At 32.2% G+C, this 26,164-nt stretch overlaps 2 protein-coding genes across 4 annotated transcripts; both read right to left on the bottom strand.

Annotated features, from left to right (window-relative positions):
• Positions 1-2,094: 2,094 nt before the first annotated feature.
• LOC148619443 (uncharacterized) lies at positions 2,095-4,385 on the bottom strand. The gene is made up of 2 exons (XM_088579324.1): positions 4,312-4,385; positions 2,095-3,766 (listed from the first exon to the last, which is right to left on the bottom strand). Exon 2 carries the CDS (start codon positions 3,682-3,684, stop codon positions 3,310-3,312), a length of 375 nt encoding a protein of 124 aa, XP_088435450.1. The 5' UTR covers positions 3,685-3,766; positions 4,312-4,385; the 3' UTR covers positions 2,095-3,309.
• Positions 4,386-4,529: 144 nt separating this feature from the next.
• On the bottom strand, positions 4,530-25,895 carry LOC148619442 (L-rhamnose-binding lectin CSL3-like). Of its 3 annotated transcripts, XM_088579322.1 has the most exons (6): positions 25,671-25,874; positions 18,866-18,925; positions 15,899-16,201; positions 6,490-6,549; positions 5,381-5,683; positions 4,530-4,858 (listed from the first exon to the last, which is right to left on the bottom strand). In XM_088579322.1, the coding sequence occupies exons 1-6, from the start codon at positions 25,723-25,725 to the stop codon at positions 4,779-4,781; spliced, it is 861 nt and encodes a 286-aa protein (XP_088435448.1). In that variant the 5' UTR covers positions 25,726-25,874; the 3' UTR covers positions 4,530-4,778. The 3 variants fall into 3 exon arrangements, with proteins under 3 accessions (XP_088435448.1, XP_088435446.1, XP_088435447.1); XM_088579320.1 differs by lacking the exons at positions 4,530-4,858; positions 5,381-5,683; positions 6,490-6,549 and adding exons at positions 9,159-12,659; positions 13,233-13,302 and having other exon boundaries at positions 25,671-25,895; XM_088579321.1 differs by lacking the exons at positions 4,530-4,858; positions 5,381-5,683; positions 6,490-6,549; positions 18,866-18,925 and adding exons at positions 11,044-12,659; positions 13,233-13,302.
• Between the last annotated feature and the right edge of the window lie 269 nt (positions 25,896-26,164).

Genomic DNA, 26,164 nt, shown 5'->3' with positions numbered 1-26,164 from the left:
GCTGGCCGAGTGGTCTAGGGCGCTGGATTAAGTGCAGGCGGTGTTGCCATAGATGTCACAGCGGTACGAGTTCGAGTCCCGCGGAGGGAACGACCAAAAATTTGCATCTCAAATTTGACAGTTCTAACATCGTTGGGAATTTTTCAGACCTATATATATATATATATATACAGTTATAATATTTACAAAATACCACTCATTAGTAATTCAAACTGCAGTATGTTATACACGTAATTCCCGGGGCAACCTCTTCACAAAGAATATGTAGACACAGCATACTTATAAAGCATCGTATTTGGTTTTAATACAATCCATACAACAGTTGAAAGAGTAATTAAGGGAACCAAGGTTATAGCGGTAATCAAAAGAATGTAATCCAGGGACAAAGACCAGAATTTAAAAACTAACACACACAACAAAGAACATAAAGTAACTAAAATCATACATACAAAGTAACAAAAGCAAATGAGCAACTCGGACTCCACTAAAAACTGGGAGCATGGGTGCTTCGGTAGGGTAAGCGAGAAATGGATACCAATATAGCCCTGTCTATAATACATTAACGATATACTTCAAACTATAATTATGTAATTTCACAACACAACAAATGTACAAACATTAAATCAAAATTAAATTAATCGGGTCAAATGCCCATAAATTCGGTTTTTCACACAGTCGATCGATACCAGGAAAAACAAATAGTTTGTTCTCAGATTTAATCATTCAAAACAATTATTTTTGGTATCATTACACATTACATTACCTCACGGATTTGTTTTGTATTATAAATTACATATTCAGGACAGGAAGTATCTTTCGAATTGACTGTTCAGTAAATTCACACGTAAATTTCCGTTTACAATATTTCTCAGCACAAAATTTCAAAATAAACAAACCACTCTAAGTTCCGACTTTGTTTTTTCCGCATGTATAAATCTAGAACAACAGCTCATATTTTAGCTAATATTTTCACAAAAGTGGTGTTAACATAGGAAAACTCCAACTATTATTTGCGACTGTGTTGTATAGTATTAGAGAGATTATCCCCCCCCCAAAAAAAAAATAAAATAAAATAAAAATAAATATGAGATTGCCCTTTCCTTGTAGAATACGTTTGAAACTATGTTACATTGCCCTTGAGTCACGAAACTTACGCTCTATCTGTACTAGGGCAATACATATTATGTCTTTCAGTAGAATAGTCAAAGGACAAAGAGGATTCACTGGGTACCAACCTATTTATCAAAGGACAGGGAGGATTCACTGGGTATTAACCTATCTATCAAAAGACAGAGAGGATTCTCTGGGTACCAACCTACTTATCAAAGGATAAAGAGGATTCACTGGAGACCAACCTACTTGTCAAAGGATAGAGAGGATTCACCGGGTATCAACCTATTCATCAACAATAAGATATATCCAAGTATTTAGTGATTCCTAAACATGAGTTTCCAAAGAGATCCTTAGTTACTTTCAAGTAACACAGTGGTCGGCCGCCACAACGTTTGTTCAATATGCGTAGTGATTTTCCCATGTCATCACAATCGAAGTGTTCTACACCAAACCAGTGTGTACAATGAAAATGACCTTTGCGATCAAAGTTTGATTTGATGAAAAGTACTACTGATGTCCTATCTCCAGTTTCTCGTTCACAATTGATATTCAGTCCTTCTTTTTGGCACAAAACTGCATAAAATGCAAATCTACTATTGACAACTATTGAGAAATATATCTTATTTTGTTTAAAAAGTATACACAAACTGAAAGTAGATGTCCTAAAATTTTTCCAAATATATTTCTTGTCGAAATTTAAGTATCATCAGATTTTTTTAAACGTGAACAGTTTTTGCAATTTGTCATATCAACATCGAATTTGATCTCCAGACCGTTTACCTGTAAACATGGATTGTAAAGATATATAGATGTTATTTAGATGGAAGTGACTGCTTAAAAATAATCTTCATTTTTTAAAGTTGTTAAAAAATTGAATTAACAAAAGCAAATGAGCAACTCGGACTCCACTAAAGACTGGGAGCATGGGTGCTTCAGTAGGGTAAGCGAGAACTGGATACCAATATAGCCCTGTCTATACTACATTAACGATATACTTCAAACTATAATTATGTAATTTCACAACACAACAAATGTACAAACATTAAATCAAAATTAAATTAATCGGGTCAAATGCCCATAAATTCGGTTTTTCACACAGTCGATCGATACCAGGAAAAACAAATAGTTTGTTCTCAGATTTAATCATTCAAAACAATTATTTTTGGTATCATTACACATTACATTACCTCACGGATTTGATTTTGTATTATAAATTACATATTCAGGACAGGAAGTATCTTTCGAATTGACTGTTCATTAAATTCACACGTAAATTTCCGTTTACAATATTTCTCAGCACAAAATTTCACAATAAACAAACCACTCTAAACTCCGACTTTGTTTTTTTCCGCATGTATAAATCTAGAACAACAGCTCATATTTTAGCAAATATTTTCACAAAAGTGGTGTTAACATAGGAAAACTCCAACTATTATTTGCGACTGTGTTGTATAGTATTAGAGAGATTATCCCCCCCCCAAAAAAAAATAAAATAAAATAAAAATAAATATGAGATTGCCCTTTCCTTGTAGAATACGTTTGAAACTATGTTACATTGCCCTTGAGTCACGAAACTTACGCTCTATCTGTACTAGGGCAATACATATTATGTCTTTCAGTAGAATAGTCAAAGGACAAAGAGGATTCACTGGGTACCAACCTATTTATCAAAGGACAGGGAGGATTCACTGGGTATTAACCTATCTATCAAAAGACAGAGAGGATTCTCTGGGTACCAACCTACTTATCAAAGGATAAAGAGGATTCACTGGAGACCAACCTACTCGTCAAAGGATAGAGAGGATTCACCGGGTATCAACCTATTCATCAGGTTCATGGTGATATATACAAGTACGTTAATACCTATTTACAAATTAATGTAGTCGTGTTTTAACATTATACCCTCTTTACATTCATAAATATATATAGTGTACTTGTTAAAAGTCGACATGATATAGTTACAGTAAGTATGTGACTACAGTGTAGTTTGAATAAGTTGATGATGTTAATTTAGGTGATAAAACATCTCTTCCCGTATATAAAGTAACATTTTAGTTAATTTGACTGCACTCTTAAGGTCAATGTGACTCATCACGTAGTCATATTGATTTCACACTCAGGTGCTTATTCTTTGATTTCACTGGCTATATCATGGTCAGAGTTTATGCACCTTATTCCTCTGAACAGAGGAATAATTCATATTAGCTTCGACAGAATGTGCGTGCTCCTTTGTGTCATCCCTTCCGTGATAGCTTTCCCTGATACTGCATATTTAGTATCGGACATGAAGTAAGTATTGCCGTTGTCATCTCTCGGTTTGACCATCTCGTAATCCTCTGACGTGTTTTCAAGTACAAAATACAATCCATTGAGTTTATCATCTCTACAGGTGGGTGGATGGTTTTGTCCATGCTGGCTCAGCGTGTTGTCTTTATGATATCTAATCAGTTCATTAGAAATTTCAATCTCCTCATAGCCATTTTCTAAACTTGTGTGACTTTTTATTCGATGTTGAATCGATCCGATTGTTTGAAATGGTTCATTTGTTCTGCTTCTTTCAGGTAAAACCATGCTTTGTTGTTCATTACATGCATGTATGTAGTTGTCGGTATGTTCTGTAAGTCTTTGAGTGTTGTTACTGATCCTTATTTGCCTAATATTAGATAATGAAATACTAATATGAACAATGAAGGTTTTATTAGTTGTCATATTAAACCCTTCAATATAATTGTCATCTTTTTTTAACTTAATGTAAGTAACATGTTAGAATTTGTTTTAATAGGAAGGGATGTAGAAAAGTCTGTATATTGTATTCTGAAAAAAAATATTTTTAATCACTGGCTTAGAGTGGGAAAATGAATTATTAACGTCATTTGTTATGTGATAATTGCGATTATTTCATATCAGTAAAAAAAAATCAGTAACTTCAATTAGATAAAATATTTACACGTGGTATTAATTAACCTGCAGTATAAAGTTTTGCCAGTCAATATCATAATATGATAATGCCCACGGGCCTATGGCTCGGTCCTTATCACGGTCTTAGTCAATACCACAGTCCTGTGGGCAATCTAAATATCACGATATTGACCAATTTATCGACAACTATTATATAATATATATTTCTTATATTAAAATTAATGACATAGAATTGGAATCACAGCATCATAATGAGAGTGGTATGCATAGAATACCTACCTTTTACGTCTTAATACTCCAACAGCAATCAAACTACAGATCACTACGACTACAACTCCAACGGTTATACCTAAATACAACAATATATATATATGTTATTGTCATAGATTCGTAAAAACCATCGTATGACCTTTATAAAAAATATTACATACAGTTTTTCAATAGGTTTATACATACCTTTAAGTTTAAATAATCTATGTGGCTCCTAATCCAAAGTTTTAAGAAGTCTCAGGAGACAAACATTTGGTACAGACCTACTTTATACGTATTGAAGGTATATCTATCGAGCAGACCCAAACCTAGACTCAAGTAGTACCGCTAGAATGACCGCAGCCACTTACAGGACTATGATGTATTTGCTTCCACTGACCCCCTTAACTATTCCGGCTCACACATATTTATAAGGCCATAGAGATTGAGCAATGCGTTTACACAGGCGTTCTCAAAATGTTTAATATGGTAGCCAATCAGTACTTGAATATACCTGAAGAGAATTGTGTTGGATAGTAATTTATCTCTGTGTCTTCAGTACTTTCAGTTACAGGAACTACAACAGAGAAGGGTTTCACTTGAATTGCATCAATTGTACTAACATCAGTTGCTGTTTTTATGATAAAAAATTGTTCCCTTTTCTTTTTCTATTTGCCTTGACATGTGTTTAACATGGATTTAAAAATGTTTCAAGACGGTAAGATTACCCGATTCGAAGACAAATGAATATGACGTTAATTAAGTTTATTTTGTATTTGATAAAATCGTCTGTGTGCCATAATTATTTTTATATATGTTGCTTGTTACAGTACCGCCAGCCAGGGCAGATGTGGTCTTGTAATTACGAATTCAACATACATGAAATAATAAAAAGATAGTAGAAATCATTTGAGATTTTCAGAAATAAAAAAAAATGGTCAAATATTATTGCATTTTGAATATTGCTGTCGTATTACCATGCTAAAACTAAGTAAAGTTTTCTTGGTCTTACAAGTGTAATGCAATATTCAATTTACATGATTCTTAAAGCTTAAAAAAGAAAATCATTCTTAATTTCATGCTAAACTCAATTACTTACCTTTACAATTAACTGAAGTGCAACAATAAGATACATCCAAGTATTTAGTGATTCCTAAACATGGGTTTCCAAAGAGATCCTTAGTTACTTTCAAGTAACACAGTGGTCGGCCGCCACAACGTTTGTTCAATATGCGTAGTGATTTTCCCATGTCATCACAATCGAAGTGTTCTACACCAAACCAGTGTGTACAATGAAAATGACCTTTGCGATCAAAGTTTGATTTGATGAAAAGTACTACTGATGTCCTATCTCCAGTTTCTCGTTCACAATTGATATTAAGTCGTTCTTTTTGGCACAAAACTGCATAAAATGGCAAATCTACTATTGACAACTCTTAGAAATATATCTTATTTTGTTTAAAAAGTATACACAAACTGAAAGTAGATGTCCTAAAATTTTTCCAAATATATTTCTTGTCGAAATTTCAGTATCATCAGATTTTTTTAAACGTGAACAGTTTTTGCAATTTGTCATATCAACATCGAATTTGATCTCCAGACCGTTTACCTGTAAACATGGATTGTAAAGATATATAGATGTTATTTAGATGGAAGTGACTGCTTAAAAATAATCTTCATTTTTTAAAGTTGTTAAAAAATTGAAGATCGATATCTTATGTACATTTTACTACCTCCCTAGTTTGACAACTTGCGGAAAAATAGTAATAGAAGTAACTACTTGCATGAAAACAATTTCATATCAAACAATATTATTTTAAGAGATTTGTTATCTTCTACATTTAGTTTGGATTATTTTCCACAATTTCCATATTATTTACATCATTAAAACAAACATAAGTTATTTAAACTGACACCAGAAGTCTAAAAAATACGCATTGATTTGTTTTGGACTCTTAAGCCATTTGTCCGTTTTGTTCTGGCTATCTTGTTGTCATTATTTATTTTCGGTATTCTATTTATATCAATTACATGTTGTAAACAATATTGAAAGATATCGATAATTTGAGTAAGAAGAGGTTTCGAAATAATAACAAACAGAGAATCAAAGAAGAACATATTAAAGTGACAAAAAAAAAAAAAGAAAAGAAAAAAGAAAGAAAGAAATATGAAAGATGAAAAGATTATGGAATTTAAAACAAAACCAACCTTTATTCCTTACTTTTGATTGACAAATATATTCCCCATTTGTATCAGTAGTGATGAGAACTGAAAGTATAAAATAAATTTTTAATGAATTCACATGTACAGTTTCTGTAGTATCTTTTATCGCAAGTTCTGCGGGGTAGCTGCGGTGTATCAAATCCCCGAAAACTGAGATAAAAGGATAAATGGATCAAGCTAAACGATATTCTTTCTTACATATCAGATCAGCTGTAAAGTCAGCCTCATAATAGTGGAGGAATAGGTCAGCAAGTAGAGGAGCACAATATGTTCCCATTGGAAAAGCAGATAATCACCCTAAGAAAATACGACATGGAAAAATAAAACTAACGGGTACTTTGTTATCTTGAATATCATTCTAAAGTTTTATAGTAGTTTAATCTTCGATCAGGATTATAAATGTTACGAAATTGAACCGTAAAAAGTTTATTTTAAAACTTTTTGTTTTTTTTTTGTCTCATGGCAAAACATGCATCTTATATTATTGAAAAATTGTACTTACCAGATAAAAACGAGAGAATCAAGATTTGTTTTAAAAAAGATTCCTTGTATCCATTGTATCAATAAAGCATTTCCGTTCACTGAAGCATTACCTTTTGTAAGTGGTAAGTCATCAATGTGTCTAAGAGAAGTTACTAACTAGCTAAATCGGCGTATAAAATACAGCGGGAGAAGAACGCTTGTTTTTTTTGAATGAATAATACTTTTACAATACAACACAATGCAGTTTTCAATTCATTGTGTTTGATTATATTAATGTAATACTATATATTTTCAACGAAACGCGGAAAATAATATACATAGTTAAACGGATATAGATTGAATATATATAGATATAGATAAAATGCATTGAATTTAACAAAAGACATAATCATAATGATATCATATGAACTCAGATGTTCTCGAGCGGAATGAAAGCGCTTTGGCTTTTTGTATTTTTGCTTTCACACCTTAATCAGTCCCTCCTTTCTGATTAAATTCGCTTCCTAGGACATGACGTTTTTCCCTTTCCGTGTCTTTATATTGCATTCTTTTGATTTACAATGCTTTTCTAGAAAAGCGGAGAACGCTTACCCGACCGGTGCACCTGGTCCATGCTCCCAGTTTTTAGTTGCTCATTTACTTTTGTTACTTTGTATTTTTGATTTTAGTTACTTTATGTTCTTTGTTGTGTTTTTCATGTCTGGTCTTTGTCCCTGGATTACATTCGTTTGATTACCGCTATAACCTTGGTTTCCTTAATTACTCTTACAATGTCCATGCTCCCAGTTTTTAGTTGCTCATTTACTTTTGTTACTTTGTATTTTTGATTTTAGTTACTTTATGTTCTTTGTTGTGTTTTCCATGTCTGGTCTTTGTCCCTAGATTACATTCGTTTGATTACCGCTATAACCTTGGTTTCCTTGATTACTCTTACAATGTTCTATATGTGTTCTTCTTCAAGTCGAATTTGTTAGATATGGTCTGTTGATCCAGACAACTGTGATTTTCGCCCAATCAACATTCGAATTTACCCGATCGATATTTTGTCTATTTTGTTGATCTTAGATTTTAAGCTGTGTCAAGGCTTTCCCCTGGTTACTGTTTTGTGGTAAATTTGCTAAGAAAACAAACAGTGAAGGAAGACAGCCTTGTCGGACAGTTACATGTATGACATTGAATGACTCTATTCTACAGTTTAGTCCTTCGTATGAGCTCCTGATGATATTTGCGATCTTACTTTATCGCTTACAAATATTTTCTCTATCAAGATTGTCGATTCTCTTTTTATATTCTATTATGGTTATGTGTAGAAAAGAGTTCTGTTTGGTAGATTGTTCTAAGATAATCCGTGGTCTTAAAATTTTAGCAGTGCACGATTTACTTTTACAAGACATAGCCTGTTAATCTCCAAGTTTGAAGTCCACTCATTCCTTCATCATGTTTAGCAAGATCAGACAGAAGACACGAATAGTTATCAAGAAAACCAATATTTGAGCGTAAATCAAAAGAACGCAATATAAAGACACGGAAAGGGAAAGGACACACACGACAAAAAACATAAATAGCAAAGTACAAATATCAAATGTAAATGAGCAACTTGGACTCCACTAAATGCTGGGAGCATGAAACAGGTGCATGGTAGGATTAGAGTCCTATGATTTTCTAGAAACACTTAACGACTTATTCATGAAATGTCAAGTCAGAGGTAAAGAAAAGGAAAAATATGACACTTTGGACAAAGCGGTTTTCATGGTGCACCGTAACGATCAACGAGTTTACAGCAAGCTCTAGCATCAAGTATGAATTGTTAAAATCTCATATGCAATTAATGAAGTGCTGTTGCCACAAAAAAAGAAAGAAAGAAAACACAACTTGTGTACAATTTGTTCAATAGTTTTCCTTTTCTATCGATCTCTAAGTGGAGGTCACGATATGAGGCTGACTTCGCAGTGTCTGTTATATCCTTTATCCCGAATTTTTTGGTTAAGTTGCGACATATATAAAATCCCCGAAACTATGATTATTTAACAATATTACGTCATCTATATATCGGATACTGAGATCAAAAGATCTGGCTAAACGATTTTCCTTCATTTGGATCAGATCAGCTATAAAGTCAGTCTCATAAGAGTGAAGGAATGTGTCAGCAAGTAGAGGAAAATTGAACATGCTTTCGATATTCACAAAGTGTATTTCTGTCAATCTCTACATTAAGAGTAATCGTCACTTACTATCTTACTACTCAATCTTTCCAATTACCGGCAGAATATAACTTCATGTGTATTATTAAGTAGTATTATGGTTTAGACAACACTTGAATGTGCTTAAATGTAAATTCAAAATTATAATAGGACACTTAAACTGCTTTCTTAGTCCATTAATTTTGTATACAAAATAAGTGTTACCGATAAAAAAAGGCAAATTACACTAACATTCTAATCTCGAATCAGAGTTGTCTTCCTTTTTATTTATTATGAGATTATCCGTTTGGTGAAGCCACTATCGCCAATACGATACATATTGCTTTTAAAGTAAATCAAATATATAACTACATTATATAGCCTTCATCTTTGTTTCATACCAACACATTGTTTACAAACTCTGATCACTTTTCAAATTACATGATGGTACATACGCAACTCTGTGCCACTTGAAAATAAAATGAAAGCAACGCTAGCCAGTGTGACAATATGAAACTCGATGTTGTGATATGAAGTAGGGATTTAAGTCAAATCACGAATAATCGAATGTTGCATTGGTAATAGAATCACGACCAATTTTACAATATACCCTTTGTCAGTTTTTGTTACCAAATTTGAACAGTTCGAACTTAAAAGAGATTATGTCCTAAAATGTAATCCCATCAGAGTTTGGGAGCTTTACCTACTGAGAAACTAAAAGCGGGCAATGACTGAAAAAAGTAATCCTTTAATATCATAACACGTAAAAGTGCAGATTTTACTCCCTTAACGAATGGGTGGTATATTGGAATCAGTTTGTCCGTCATATCGATCGTCCGTTCGTCCAACTAAATTTTTCCCAATCATCTAGACTCCAAATGAGTGAATTTATTTCAAAGGAATGGCTTTATACAGAATTTGCGTAAGCGATTTTGAGTGCTGTATTATTTAAACTTCCTATTTCGTTTGATGTAGCAATTCTTTCACTTTATCGAATGCTTGAGATGTTTTTTGCGTTCACGAAAGAATGAGTAATGGGTTCTGAAATGGAATTTTCCCACGAATTTTACATTTCAATCTTTGAAAATCTTCTCCTCTGAAACTATTGGATGGCTTAAAACAAAATTTTGCATGAATATTAGGTAGAATATGTTTAACAATCCATGCGTGTGGATTTTTGATCTTATGAAAAATATTACCACCTTTTCTAAAAATAAACCGTAGGGGTCAAATTGAAGAAAAAATCTGGCAGAGATTAAAATCGTTCAGCATGATACGATTACTTACATGTTCGAAATTTTCAGAATGATTCATGAACAAATGAATGAGTTATGGGTCCTGATATGGATATTCATTAAAAATCTCTTCTGAGACGACTTGTAGGATGAACTGTAATCAAACATTGCATTGTTCGTATCCTTAACACTTTTTTATCTGTCGAAAACATGGTCACAACGAATAACAATTGACGACTTGTTGATATAACATGAATACGAAAGAGTGTAGTCTATTTTTCGAGTGGGGAAATTAATATGCAGGGTGAGACCGACCTATGCTGTTGCTCAATATTGGAGTTATTGCCCTTGAAGGGAAAAATATAAAGATTAGAGATTTATTTATTTATAATATGAAAAGCGCTGGATAACTAAGAAGCTCTGTAATGATTGCATGAATCTTGTGACAAAAGTACGGTAAGGGCAAGAGTCCAGCTTTAGAAAGCTACAAAGACTAATTTTTGCCAGGTTACCGATTAAGAGTCTCCAGTTTTTTTCTGCAGAAACACATGCAACGAAACACTAAAGTTGACTTCATTCGTGATATAGGAGAGTGGTGTCATTTGCATTTCATTATGTGTCAGATTGGTTGGTAAATAAATAACTAATTGGACAATTTACAACTTTAAATAATCCCAATTTTTGACACCTCATAACCTTGTTATTCTATTTCCAATTTTGGTTTTGTAAAATATTTTATTTATATAAAATAATTCATTTGTTGTTAATGCATTTAACATTCTGTTACTTGACGAAAAAAAAAGATGTTTATAAGAACCTCCATTTTTTAGGTCACCTGGCCATTAGACCATTTGTTTCAACCTTTTACATTACAAACTTTGAAAATTTTTGCCTACTAATAGGATGAATTGTGACCAAACATGGTATGAATGTTTATTTAGGCAATCCTTAACAATCTGTGAGTTGATTTTTTTCTGTCGAAAAACATAGCCAGCATAACTAAAAATTGAGGATTTGTAAAAATAACTTACTATTGATCAAATTATGTCTAAATTTTTACAAAGATATGTTTATCGATGTTGGGCATTTGCCCTTGAAGACTAAAAAAATGAGTCTTCTGGAGATTTTTTAATATGAAAACTGGCTGGATAACTAATGTGCTCTCTTTTAATTAAATGCTTCTTATCAGATCAACAGTCCTGCTTTTCAAACATAAAAGAAATTTTTGGACCAGGGGAGCGACTCAGGCTCTCTGGAGCTTCTAGTTTCTTCCTAATCTGGGTAGATATCTTAACTTAGTTGCAATGAAAAGTCTTTGTACAGATGTAGTACAATAAAATATTGTGGAAGAATAAAAAAAAACATCCAAATGAAATGAAGAAACATTAGTACAGATGTATTAAGACATGGACTGGTGTGAGTAATATTACCTAAGTGTTATTTTATTTGTTTATTGTCCCTCAAAGTATTGTTTTAAAGGATGCTCAGATTGTAAAAGAAATATAACTTTTAATACAACTATTTACATATTTACATGAAGTTGTATTTTAGATTGTTTATAAACTCGAATAATCAAAGCATATCGATATATAAAATTTGACATTATATATATACAGTTCTACTCATATTAGTATTTTAAATTACAGTATGCAATACAGGTGATTCCAGGAGCAACCTCATCACAAAGTCTTAGAATATATAGGCACTGTTTTTACACTCATGTGCTTATTCTGTGATTTGACTGATTAGATCAGGGTCAGAGTTCACCTTATTCTTCTGAAGTGGGGAATCATACATATTAGCTACGACAGAATGGCCGTCTTCGGCTGTATCATTTCTTCTATGATAGGTTTTCCCTGATATTGCATATTCAGTATCAGACATGAAGTAGGTAATTTCGTTGTCATCTAATGGTTTTGCCATCTTGTAATCCTTTGACGTTTTTTCAAGTACAAAATACAATCCGTTGAGTTTATCCTCACTACTGGTTGATGCATGATTTTGTCCATGCTTGCACAGTGTGTTGTCTTTATGATATCTAACTATTTCATCACCAATTTCAACCTCCTCATAGTGATTGCTTAAACTTGAGTGACTTTGGTTTCGATGTTGAGTCAATCCGATTGTTTGGAATGGTACATTTGTTCTGTTTCTTTCGAGTAAAACCATGTTTTGTTGCCCATTACATGTATATATATAGTCTTCCGTATGTTCTGTAAGTCTAAGTCTTTGAGTGTTGTTACGGATCATTTTTTGCCTAATAGTAGATAATGAAGTACTAATATAAACTATAAATGTTTCATAAAATGTCGAATTAAACATTTGACAAAATTGTTATCTTAATATTTGAGCTTAATATAAGCAACATGGTAGTATCACTTTTATTTGGATGGGATGTAGAAAAATCTGTATAATGTATCATGAAAGCAAAAGATAAATGCAGAATAAAATTTTCTTCTAACAAACCGATATTGTTACTCTGCAATTGTGTGTCTCTTCGACATATTCACAATACCTATTCTCGTTATATTGTCCTTCAGTCTTGAGAAGATTACACTGTATCTCCACTCTCGATGGCACAATTCTAGATTTACATACTCGCTTAAGCTCAAGTGAAAAAATCTGGTAATCACGTTGAGAATTGGAGGATAATTTGTTTCTTCCACAAAATCTGTAGGAAACTCGGAAATGTAAAATGGCGGGAAGGCTCTCGCAGAAATTTAATCACCATCCGATGTTTAAAAAGTCACGTGCATATTTACTCATCGGCTTAGAATGGGAGAATAATTTTTAAAGTCATTACGAGTATGGTAATGCACGGAATACCTACCTTTTACATCTTAATACTCCAACAACAATCAAACTACACATCACTACGATTACAACTCCGACGGTTATACCTAATTACAACAATATATATTATTGTCATAGATATCTAAAAAAAAAACTCCCTTGTAAATAAAATGGTTAAAGAAATAAGTATAAAGATAAGTATAATAATTAATATTGTTGAGTGGTATTATATATAATTCCATCCTTATTTGCATATGCTTTTTTTTCATTTATTTTGATTGGTTGTATATCTTCTACTGTCTCCACATTGACAGCGTTCACAATAGTTTATATTTTATGCATAAATTGTATGTAACAATTGGAAGCTTTGTATTATGAGTGAATCGTCCTATTTCATGAATTTATGAAAAACAAGTTAAATCCTAAAGTAGTTAAAACACATAAATTTAGCATATGTAGCTGTATTCAAATCTATGATGTATCGTCATACGTATCAGGTAAAAGAAATGAAACCACCAGAGGTCCAAAGGTGATAGAGATATGAATCCCCGAAATAAACACACTGTAAAATTCAAAAGAAATGTGATTTGAGAAGGTATCAGAAAAAAGAGAACACGTAAGAAAACCATGAAATCAATTAAAGTTTGAAAAATTGAAAATCGCGTAAAAGTACAATTACAGTATTACTTGTTTTCAAACAATAGATGTAGTAGAATTAATAAACAAATATAATAATATAATAAATAAGACTAATATATTGGTACTAAATAAAAATAAGGAGTAGTTTATAACCAAACATAACATAACCAAAATGTGACATGGTATTGGTACATACCTATGGTTGAAACTAAAGGCACATCTTTTTGCGAAATATATAGTGTCGTCTTCAGTAACACTAAATACAAAAATGCAAAAAATCAAACAAACAAGAAGGTTTGAATTTACGCAACTTTGGAGATACGATGTTTTTTTTCCAGCATATCAAGATAACAAGCTTTTCCCTAAAAATTGCAAACGATACAGTTTTATTTCAACATTTCAATGGCACAAATACACATAACACTATTGTCCTCAAAGTAAAGCATCTCTTATACTAGTAACAAACGGTTTTTCTTCGCTTATTAAATATACAAGTTCTGATTGTGATGTTTTATCTGAAATGTCGGGGGAAAAAAACCGATCATTCATACATTCTTTGTCACTGTTAAAGACAATCCCGATTTGTTACGTGCAGCTTGAAACTTGCGCAGTCAGTGTGAAAACTGATATAGTCAAGAGATACCGTGATACATATTCAACGCAATAATTGAGAGATCACTCACTATGACAACCGCTATTGCTACATAAAGTTTTAATATAATGCCTGGCGTGTCGTGTGTTGATGTATAAACCCTGTGACGTGTGAAGCTATATAGATCCACTTTTACTCTTTATAAAAGAAAATTCAGTTTAAATTTCCATATGAAAGGTATTATAGTAAGAGTTCAGTTCCACAATAACAAACTTTCTCACAATATTATAGACGAAAGAACGACAACCCCTGCAACCCCCGGCCTAAAAAAAAGTTTAACACTTTTCTTGATACCTTTCATGCACACATATGAGTATCGAGTCACTATCAAAACTAGAAAAAAGAACAAATACGGTGAAACGCCACAAATGCACCATCGTATCACCTTTATAAAAAAGTTATTTCATACAATGAGGAGCACAAACAGGTCTACAATAAATGTATACACACCTTAAAGTAAGCTATGAAAGGAAATAAGCATTTATGCGAATGCGTCGCCAACAGGCTCCTAATCAATAGTTTCAAAAGCGTGAAAAAGTCTCAGGTGATAAAAATTTGATTCAGAAGTACATATAATACATATTAAAGGTAAATAAATCGAGCAGACGTAAACATAAACTCAAGTAGTACCACAAGAATGACGGCATTCTACGTGTACGTTGCCAAAAGAACACATACGTGAAAAACAGTACTCAAAATCAAGCAATTAAGAGCTCACTTACAGGAGTATGATGTATTTGGTTTCAACGACCCCCCCTTCTTAACACTTTTGGCTCACACATATTGAAATTTGTAAGGCCATAAAGATAAGGCAATGCGTTAACAAGATCTTCTAAAATTATTCTATATGGTATTCAATCAATAATTGAATATAACTGAAGATAATTGTGTCGAAAAGTAATTTATCCCATTGTCGACAGTACTTTCAATGACTGGAACTACAACAGACAAGGGTTCCACTGGAATTGCATCAGTTGTACTGAAATCGGTAAATGATAAAAACTGTTCCCTTATCTTTTTTTATTTGCCTTGATAAATGCTTTACATAGATTTAGAAATACGGTAACATTACCCGAATCGAAGACTGAATATGAGTTTTATTTATTAAGTTTATTTTGTATTTGAAAACAAATCGTCCGTGTGCTATAAATTTTCATATACAAGTTGCCTTTTACAGTACTGTCTGCCAGGGAAAGTGTTGTCTTGTAAATTCGAATCCAACATACACGAAATAATAAAATGATAATACTTACGATTTTAGATTTTAAGAAATTTAACACATTGTATATTTTTGTGGCATTTTGATTATGTTATCGCATTACCATGCTAGATCAAAAGTAAAATATTTCTTGGTTAGGGAACATTAATCAATTTGAATGATTTTTAAAGCTTAAAAATACTTAAGTTCTTACCATTGTAATTGATTGAAACGCAGCAATAAGAAACATCCAAATATTTAGTGATTGTTAAACATCGGTTTCCAAAGAGATCCTTAGTTACTTTCAAGTTACAAAGTGATTTGCCGCCACAATGTTTGTTTAATATGCGAAGTGATTCTTCCTGGTCGTCACAATCGAAGGTTTCAAAACCAAACCACTGTGTACAATGAGAAGAACCTTTACGACCAAAGTTTGATTTGATGAAATGTACTGCTGATCTCCTATTTCCTGCCTCTAGTGTACAATTGATATTCAGTCGTTCTTTTTGGCACACAACTGTGTGAAAAATGATAACACTTAGAATATTTTTATTATTGTTTGCAAAATATACAAAAATTGAAAGGTAAAAAGTCTTAAAATTCATCCAAATATATTTTAGGTCGAAATAACGGTATCATTAGATTTTTTATATGTGAACAATTTTTGCAATTTGTCCTCTCAACTACGTTGAGTCGTAAACATGTAGTATTGTTAAAACATGTAGATGTTATTAGAATGGAAGTTACTGCTTAAAAACTATCCATATTTTATAAAAGAGTAATCAAGGGAACCAAGATTTTAGCGTAATCAAAAGAATGTAATCCAGGGACAAAGACTAGACATGGAAAACAGACATACACAACAAATAACATAAAGTAACTAAAATCATACATACAAAGTAACAAAAGTAAATGAGCAACTCGGACTCCACTAAAAACTGGGAGCATGGACCAGGTGCACCGGTAGGGTAAGCATCCTCTGCCTTTCTAGAAACATCCGCCGAGTTGCTCATAAAATGTCATGTCCGGGGTAGACAAACGAGGAAAGGAAAACTATGAGTTGAATAAATCAGTTTTCATGGTGCTGATGGATACACCATAACGATCCACGAGTTCATGATGACGACCATAAAACTTCTGTAGTGATGACTTCAATCTTGTAGCAACATAACCCTGTTCCAGAAGCCTATTTGTTAGAGTTCTAGCGCGATACAAAGAGTCTGCGTAGTTTCGGCAAGCTCTGGTATAACGTATGAGTTGTGATATGAACACTCCATACGCAGGAGCCGAAGGGATGTTGCCACAGATGAAAGGAAAGTTGACAATTCTGAATGAAAAGTCATCACGTTTGTCGTAAAGTTTGGTCAATAGTTTTCCTTTATCATCGATTTCTAAGATTAGGTCAAGATATGAGGCTGACTTCACAGTGTCTGTAGTATCCTTTATTTCAAGTTCTTTTGGGTAGATGCGATGTATCAAATCCCCGAAATTAGGATTGTTTAAAGATAATACGTCATATTTATAGCGGAAACTGAGATTGAAGGATGTAGCCAAACGACATTCTTTCTTTCTGATCAGATCAGCTATAAAGTCAGCCTCATAAGAGTGAAGGAATAGGTCAGCAAGTAAAGGAGCACAATTTGTTCTCATTGGAATGCCGACTGTTTGTTGAAAAACACGTTCACCACACTGGACAAACACGTTGTCGATTAAAAATTCCAGCATTTTGTAAACATCTTCCTCTGTATATTTGGAAGATGATTTGGAATTATTTCTTACAATGTATGAGGAATCTCTACCAAGAACTATATATTTGTATCTATGTGTACCATCTTTTTTTTGGAAAAACAACGATGTATAATGTGTTTAAGTCGGTATTTTAACTGAATATGCGGAGTAGAAGTATACAGTGTTGAAAAATCATAGGTTTTAATGCTATTATATTCAGAAAATAGTCTTGTACTGATTGTCTCAAAAAGATCTTTAAAAGTAACGTACTTATTTGTAAGGTTTTAAAGATCGATATGTCATGCGCATGTTTCTACCTCACCAAACTGATAACTTGTGGGAAAATAATCTCATAAAAGTATCTACCTGTATGAAAACAAAATGAAGTTATTTTACATAAAATTTTTATTTTTTCAGATGTTTTGTTTAACTTTTTACATATGATTTGACTATTTAGATGATTTTCCATCATTTCCATTTTATTTATATCATGAGTTTTTGTTAAATGGTATCACCCAGGTGTGAATCGCTTATTGAGTTGCACCAGTGTTAGTACTGGCACCTCTTTGTTACTCAACCTTGACAGAATGTGTTAGGGAGTAACATGATTTTAGGTAGTTTCTCAACGGATTTCATTCTTTTGCAATGACACAGGTATTTTAGAGAAATAGAACGTGTTTACCCTTTTTGAGCACCGAATGTGTCTTATAATTTTGTTGGAATTCATTTTATTAGTGTTTTAGTTTTTGTTCAATGTCTATTTTTTCAGTTATATTTGTATTTTTTTTCATATGCGGAAACATCCCTTCAGCACCTGCATAAGCAGTTCACATTTCACCACCCATATGATGGGTTCCTACGCGTACTTTTTGTACTGAGCTAGACTTATTACAGTTAGACTTCTATAACAATAATCTGTTAACAGATTTAAGTGATAAAAAAGGTTTTTGATTGGTCGTTATATTGAAATCGTGGATCGTGATAGAGTATCTATTTACACCATGAGAAATGGCTTGTTCATCGTGTTGTATACGGTGCATTGATTTTGGGGTGACTCTGAAGGTCATTTGTGTTTTATTTTACATGTTCCTTGTTCGCTTAGTTTTGTTTCTAGCTACATTGTTGTCCTTTTATGTTTTTCGGTATTCTTTTTATATCTTTTGAACGATATTATATGATATCGATAATTTGAGTACGCAAATTTCTATTTCGTCTACGAAAGCAAATTATAAGTAAATCACAGATGTTAATCAAGCAGGATAAAACCATGTCAAAGCAAAAACAATCACCACAAAAGCTGAAATAATAAACAGAAAGCTTAACAGCAAAAAACAAAAACAACAACAACAACAAAACAAACAAACAAACAAACAAAAAAACAAACAAGAACAAATTAAAGTAAATATAAAAAAAAAATGAAAAGATTATGAAATTTAATTAAAAAAAAACTAACCTTCACTTCTTTCGTTTGATTGACAAATATATTCACCATTTATATCAGTGGTGATGAAAACTGAAAACATAAAATAAATATTTCTAAATGTCTTTGTGTGTTACATTAATGTCCATGTGGCTATTGCATTTGAAACACAACAATACATGTGTAAAATGTGCATAAAATTTTACTTATTTAAAGTATGTTATTACTACTGTATACCATTCGACACCTAATTTTCAATTTCTAGAATAAGGATAAATAAAAAAAAGTAAAAGGACATGGAGAATAAAATGTTTTTGTTCCAATGGACAAAACGGTTGATTTTGTAGTCATCATATGACGTAAATATTCAACAGAAATACTTCGTAACGAAATAAGTGATTTGAGTGCTTCCAATTCATTACTTCGACTAAAATAACTAAAATACATCGTAAACGGATTGCTTTTTATGTAATTGCACCGATCACATGACCATCCCAACGTATTTATGGAAACCAACAATTTCCAAAATAAAAACCGTTGAAATCATTTCTTTTCTTTAAATTCTACTTATTTATTTATATTTATATTTATGTAGACACGTCAAGCACATGTAATACATCATAATTACAGTATACATATACACATAGACGTAAACGTACACAGACAAAGACATTACATGAATAAAAATTGACATTTATATGTAACCTTGACACTTGTCATGGAAAACCCATAAAGCCATACTTATGAAAAAAGGCTTATTTCCAGTGGGGTCCTTAAAAAAAAAAGAATACACGAAGAATACTTGAATCTACTCATGAAGCATTTCACATTTGCTAAAATATTAACATTTTATGTAAATACAATTTATTATATTAAAAGGTGACGTTTTGTAGTTAAAAATAAATAAATTCATTTTCTTCTCTACTTTTGGCTTCTTCCTTTATAAAGAGTTTAACTTCAGTTTTGAAATAATTTTTGTTTGTGATATTTTTAACAGTAAGTGGTACTTTGTATAGCATGATATGTGAAACTATCTTTACTACATAATTTACAATTAGGTATACTATAATTTAGATTTGAAGAACCCCTTGTATTTTGTTATTCATTTTGAAATTTTCACACAAATATTCAGGTGCAGTGCCATGGTAAATATTAAAAACATGGTTAATTCTAAGTTGGCGCACTCTATCTGGCACCAACAGCATATTGAAACTGTCCAATTTTCAAAATTTACGCTTGTTCTGGGTCCAAGGCCGAGAATAAACCTAACAACTTTGTTTTGCAAGATTTTCAATTGACTTTTGCTAATCCCGCCCCTAAACTACTATACCAAGAGGCACATGAATAATCAAAATAGCATTGTATCAAAGACGTTGACGGTGTTATTCTCGATCTGGATTCCAGACATTTAGCATATCTATATAAAAATTTCAGTCTTCCATTGACTTAAGAAACAATATTTGACACTATTTTTTCAAAGTTCAAATTACTATCAATATGAACTCCGAGATATTTGACAACATGTGTAGCTTTAATTTCATGATCATAACATTTAGCAGAAAAATTGAGATTTGCTTGATTTTTCATTTGGAACCAAATAGCATACATTCGGTTTTACCTAAATGCACTGATAATTTATTATCAATCAAGATACTTTAAAACTTTAACACCATCCCGTATAAATCTTGGAAGGATTTCGTCTAATCCTGTGCTTTTTGAGGCGTTTAAAGATGAAATTTCTTTAAAAACGACACTGGTTGTAAAACTATTTTTTTGTTATTTGGATTTCGCCTTTTATAAAAATTCTAAAAATTATTGAGAGATGACACTATATAAACCTTTGGCTTTAGCAAACTTCTTAACAAGTTCTGAAGCCAAGTAGTGAAAAAATTATCAATGGAGTCTGCAATTGGTTTCGAGTCTTGAAAAGATCGATTTCTATTTTAAGAACAATACTAGACTATACTTTATATCCTAAGTCTTTTAATTGTTTCCATAATTTTTTTTGGTCATCTTTATTTTCTTCAATTTTGTCTGAAAAATAATTAGATTTTGCTTTGTTGACCTCTCTTTGAACGTTATTCCTTTTTTGACAAAACAGTTTGTAATCTTCAGATCAAGAAAACTGTTTGTATTGTTTAAAAAGATGATCTCTTTCTTTAATCAGATTTACAATTTCATTTGTCATCCAGGGTTCAGTTTTTTTTACCCTGATCTCTTTTAATGTTGATACAATATCTAAGACACCAGTGAATAACACCCTTAAACTATTTCAACAATCGTCTACTGATTGACCCTCAATACAGTTTGCCCAATCTACATTTTTTAAATTCATCTACCAAGAAATTTGAAAAATGGTTTTTCATTAATCGGATTTTAATGATTTTATGTTTGCCTACTGGCGTTGTCTTTATTTTCCTGTCACAATCAATTATGTTATGGTCATTTATACCAATACATACTGACCCAGATTTCAAAATATTTTCTGGTTTATTAAAGATAATAAGATCAATAATAGAGGAACTGTTTTCAGTGATTCTTGTAGGCTCGTCTATAAGCTGCTCAAAACCAAACAATTTCACCATACTTGTGAGTGATTTACATCAGGATCTAGATTTGTTTTTCGTACACATATTAAAATCTCCCAAAATATAGGTTTCTATGTCAGATTTTAGTTGAGAAATTACTTTTTTTTCCAAATCTATCAATAAAGTTTGTCATGTCTGGGAGTCTATAAACATTTCCAATTAGAATAGGCTTTGATTTTGGAAGCAAAAAATCAATCCAGATGGTTCCAAGTTCTTTCCCAATTGTAAGTCATTTCTGGTATTATAGGCATGTTTATTGTTTGTATAAATGCAGACTCTATCTCCGTAATTGTCTCTGTCTTTTCGTAATATGGAGTATAGGTCCATTTGTATTTCAACATTAGTGACAGTAGCATCTAACCACTTTTCAGAAATTGCAATCACAGCTGCTCTAGCATTGCTGGCTAAAATTCTTAATTTTGACATTTTAGGTAGTAGCGATCTAGCATTAATGTTGAAAAAAAAAACAAAGTACTTTACATTTTGTGATTTCATAAATCATGCTATTATCACAGTCATACCTGTTTATTTTAGTGGTTTCCGTGTTATTGCTATTCTTGGTAATATCATATGTATGTTCATTGTTGTTCACTTGAGGTAGATCTTGCTAAATACAATAATTGCACAAATATTGAATATTTGACCATTTTGGTTGTTCTGGTACATTTGTTCGGCTATATCTGATGTAAATTTGATATGAGTCTTTTTCTAACAACTACTGGAAACCATAGCTTTGCTTGTAGCAATTACGCCTTTAGCGCAGATTGTGCATGGAATTTCGGTTGCCGTTTTGGTGGGCCTGGGTTTATATGAACGTAAACACTTTTCAACAGATATATTAAAACCAAACTTTTGTTGGACGGTTTAATATTAACGGACCGTTTTTCCGTTATGTGTGAGTTGATTTTGTTTGTTGTGAACACTGACAGTGAGATCGTGTCGTTATCGATGGATACACATCCTATGACGTCTGCCTGTAATTTGTCGTGGTATTTTTTACCTAAAGTATTGGAGAAGGAATTGTTCAAACTATTGTATATCAAGATGGACAGGGCCAAACTAGACCTCTAGTAAATGGTTTTAGCATTTCTTAATTATTAACCTCTTCTTTAACCACTATTGAAAACGTTGTTATTAAATATTGCAATAAATGTAAGAAATATTGGTGTAAACTATTTTGTTGAAAGAGTAATGAAGGGAACCAAGGTTATAGCGGTATTCAAAAGAATGTAATCCAATGACAAAGACCGGACATGAAAAACCGACATACACAACAAAGGACATAAAGTAACTAAAATCATACATAATTAGTAACAAAAGCAAATGAGCAACTCGGACTCCGCTAAAAACTGGGAGCATGGATCAGGTGCACCGGTACGGTAAGCGTCCTGTCAAAATTTCTTTGAGGTACAATATCGATCTCGTAACTTTCAGGATTCTTTTTACAGTTATGACTTTTCTATTATGAAGGAACACTCCCACATGATTTAATTGAAATCGGCATTAAAATACCGAAGCGTCATTTGATTAAATTGTCCTTTGATAGATCGTGCTCTCAATTCATTTCTTGTAATGACTGCAATGTACTTTAAATCTAAGACGGGATTTACGTTAATTGGACATATTTAGATAATTGGCAATGTCAAAATTCGATTTGGTAATACTAAATTGATACATAATTGTGGTATTCAATCGATGGCTAACTGTGCTCCTCTCTTGGGCGATTTGGTTCTCTTTTGTTATGAATCACGGTTCATGGCTAAATTTAAAAGAGCCTACAAAACATGATCTCCTGCGTGAATTTAATAATACTCGTAGATATCTTGATGATATCTTAGCCGTAAATAATCTGAATTTCTAAAAAAATATATACTCTATTAAACCAAATAGAATTTAAGTAGATCAGGTCTAATAATTTAAGTTCTGTTACACCTTTTTCTTGATTTAGATATTAGACTAGAAAATGGCAGCTTTCATATAAGGAAATGCGACAAAAGAGATGTTTTGGTTTTCCTATTATCCTTTTCTTTTCCTAGATATTCCATCATCACCATCCTGAAGTATTTACATTTCACAAGTGGTTCGTTTGCTCGTATTTGAATAAAAATGAACACAACTAATTCCTCATAGAAAAGCGTTTGCACCAGGAGTATTAATATCAAAAATTTTTAAAATATTTTTTTCATCAATACAAAACTTTGATACAAAAATATAAAGATACTTGCAAAATCGTATCAAAAATGGTGTTCCTCACCTAGTTTTACGTGCATATAGTCAAGAAAGCACAAACTATCAAACAAAACCTGGAGGTCCAATAAAGATCCATTCGTAATGGATACGATTTATAAATTATTGTCTATTCTTTGAACCTTGTTTTCACAAAAAGAAAAATTTGACCCCTAATTTCATGCCTACGTAAAACTAACTGATTTTTACACTACATCTAGGCTAAAAACCACTAATTCCACTTTCCATAGGCTTCTATGCTAATTTCACAATATTCAATGGCTTCTCTGGACTTTACCTTAACTTTAACCTGCAGAGGACTATATATCAGCATGATTCTACAAATGTCAGCGCACAATCCTCAGAATGGCATGTGGGGTTAGCAGACTTGCAGTGCAGTACTTGTCACCGGAAGTGAAGGGTCTATAAATAGCATGGGAAATCCCAGTGTTTTCATAAGATAGGGGTATATTTTAAAATCATTATGGAGATTAGGCTTCACATCACAAGAAGCAAAATGCACCTATAAAATGTACAGAAATGTTTTTCCTTTCAGAAACTGTTTACATTTTTTAAATAAGATGAGAACTTTTTTCACAGCACTATGAGGAACAGGGGGAATTTCTGCGTAGGACTATTTTTGCGTACGTTCCAAATGCTCATTGGTTGAATTGGTGGTCTGTAACCTCTAAGCTAAGCTTGTCTTTTAAGTACTTGACGTTCCTACATCAAATCTAGTCCGCAGGAATCGTAGTGAGCATTTTTTTGTCTTCTGTTGATAGTTTTGATGGTATTATCATTATTCCGCTTACTTTACCGGTGCACCCCCTTTTTAGTGGAGTCCGAGTTGCTCATTTGCATTTGTTACTTTGTATGTATACTTTTAGTTACTTTATGTTCTTTGTTGTGTATGTCTGTTTTCCATGTTTGGTCTTCGTCCCCGGATTGCATTCTTTTGATTACCGCTATAACCTTGAATTGGTTACCTTAATTACTCTTTCACATGATTTCAGCTAGAATTTAGTACTTGCAAGCGTTCTTATAGTAAACATAGCGTTTTGTTTACATTGTATATAGCATATGTTGAGGTATTTCATGGAGAACATTGTATCATTGAGAGAAGTTTAACGTTTGTTTGTTTGTTGTTAAAGTTTATTTGTGACTTGAAATTACTTGCTGGGGATAGTTAAGGCCTTGTGAAACTCGTTTAACCACAACACGGACTTGCCGCTGTCCAGGGTCAGGAGATGTTCGTCATTAATATATTTTTGTGAAGTTTTCGCTTATTTGGAATAAGTGTCACTGTTCTATTACTATGGATTGTATTACCTTTTTGTCGGGGCTTTTCAAAGCTTACTAAAATGTATGTTTACATTCGAAGTACATCTGTTGATCCTGAAAGTATGTTTAATTTTGTTTTTCTGTTCTTGATTGAGTATACGATTTCGGTAATGTTTAATTTTTAGATAAATGACTAAATTTATTCACCTTTAATTTAACATGAAACAAATAAAATTAAAAAAAAAAAAATTAAACAAAGGCTTTATGGTGTACAAGTAAAGCTAAATTCAGATTTACTTCTCATGTCAATGGCGTTGTTCAGATGTGGTATCAACTTCATTTTAAAGTGTTCATGCTATATTATTGTTAGTACAAATATTGACAAATCTGGTTAATATTACCATCAAATACTGTGTTAAAATGCTTATATGTTGGTCTGTCGTATCTTGTGATGTATGTATAGACAATAAAATGTCCAAGAAAACACGATGGTCAGACTATTTGAATGTTTAGCCGTTAGAAAAGTAGGTTATCACCCATAGATAATACGACATGGAAAAAGTAACGGTACGGGTACTTTGTCATCTTAAATATCATTCTTGAAAGTTTTAAAGTAATTTTAAAACTTCGACCATGATTCTAAACTTTACAAAATTGGACCGTCATGAGTTTGCTTTATCAACTTTTAATTTTTTGTCTTATGACAAAACATGCACCTTAAAATATCGAAAAATTGTACTTACCAGATAAAACAAAGATGACAATTATTTGTTTTAAAGAAGCATTTCTTGTATCCATTGTAGACAAAATCTGTAACCTTTCCGTTCACTGAAAAAATTATTTTGTAAACGGTTAGTCTTCAATGTGTCTAACATAACTTGCTAAGTAGCTTCACTGGCGTTTAAAATACGATGGACAAAGAACGCTATTTATGTTTGTGAATTATGTTTTGATCAATCTCAAGCATCAAAATCCGGGAAAACCTAACGCATAACATATGTTATCGAAAAGAATATTTTTAGAATTCATTTTTAAGAATACTTTCACAATAACCCACAATACAGTTCATTGTGTTTGATTATAGCAATATAATATTAAATTAAGGGAAAACGAAAAATGATATTTATTTCGTTAGATGACCGTGTTGACGACAACATATAAAACAAGTTAAACGGATATACATTTGAATTTTAGATAAATGGTTTTTAATTCAAATTCATCATTATCATAATGGGAT

Source organism: Perna viridis, chromosome 4 (genome assembly GCF_037379345.1).
Source record: "Perna viridis isolate PV_CMFRI_1.1 ecotype Kerala chromosome 4, ASM3737934v1, whole genome shotgun sequence".
In the NCBI taxonomy this organism is placed as follows: Eukaryota; Metazoa; Mollusca; class Bivalvia; order Mytilida; family Mytilidae; genus Perna; species Perna viridis.
The sequence above is the reverse complement of the archived record's forward strand: the minus strand, read 5'-3'. Positions and strand labels throughout refer to the sequence as shown.

Bases quoted from the DNA above. Each gene is read 5' to 3' on its own strand.
- LOC148619443 (XM_088579324.1), bottom strand. From the start codon at position 3,684: ATGGTTTTACCTGAAAGAAGCAGAACAAATGAACCATTTCAAACAATC.
- LOC148619442 (XM_088579320.1), bottom strand. From the start codon at position 25,725: ATGGATACAAGAAATGCTTCTTTAAAACAAATAATTGTCATCTTTGTT. The intron at 18,926-25,670 runs GTAAGTACAATT...TTATGTTTTCAG, and splicing joins TGTCATCTTTGTTTTATCTG to TTTTCATCACCACTGATATA. The intron at 13,303-15,898 runs GTAAGAACTTAA...TGTTGTAATTAG, and splicing joins CGTTTCAATCAATTACAATG to GTATAACCGTCGGAGTTGTA.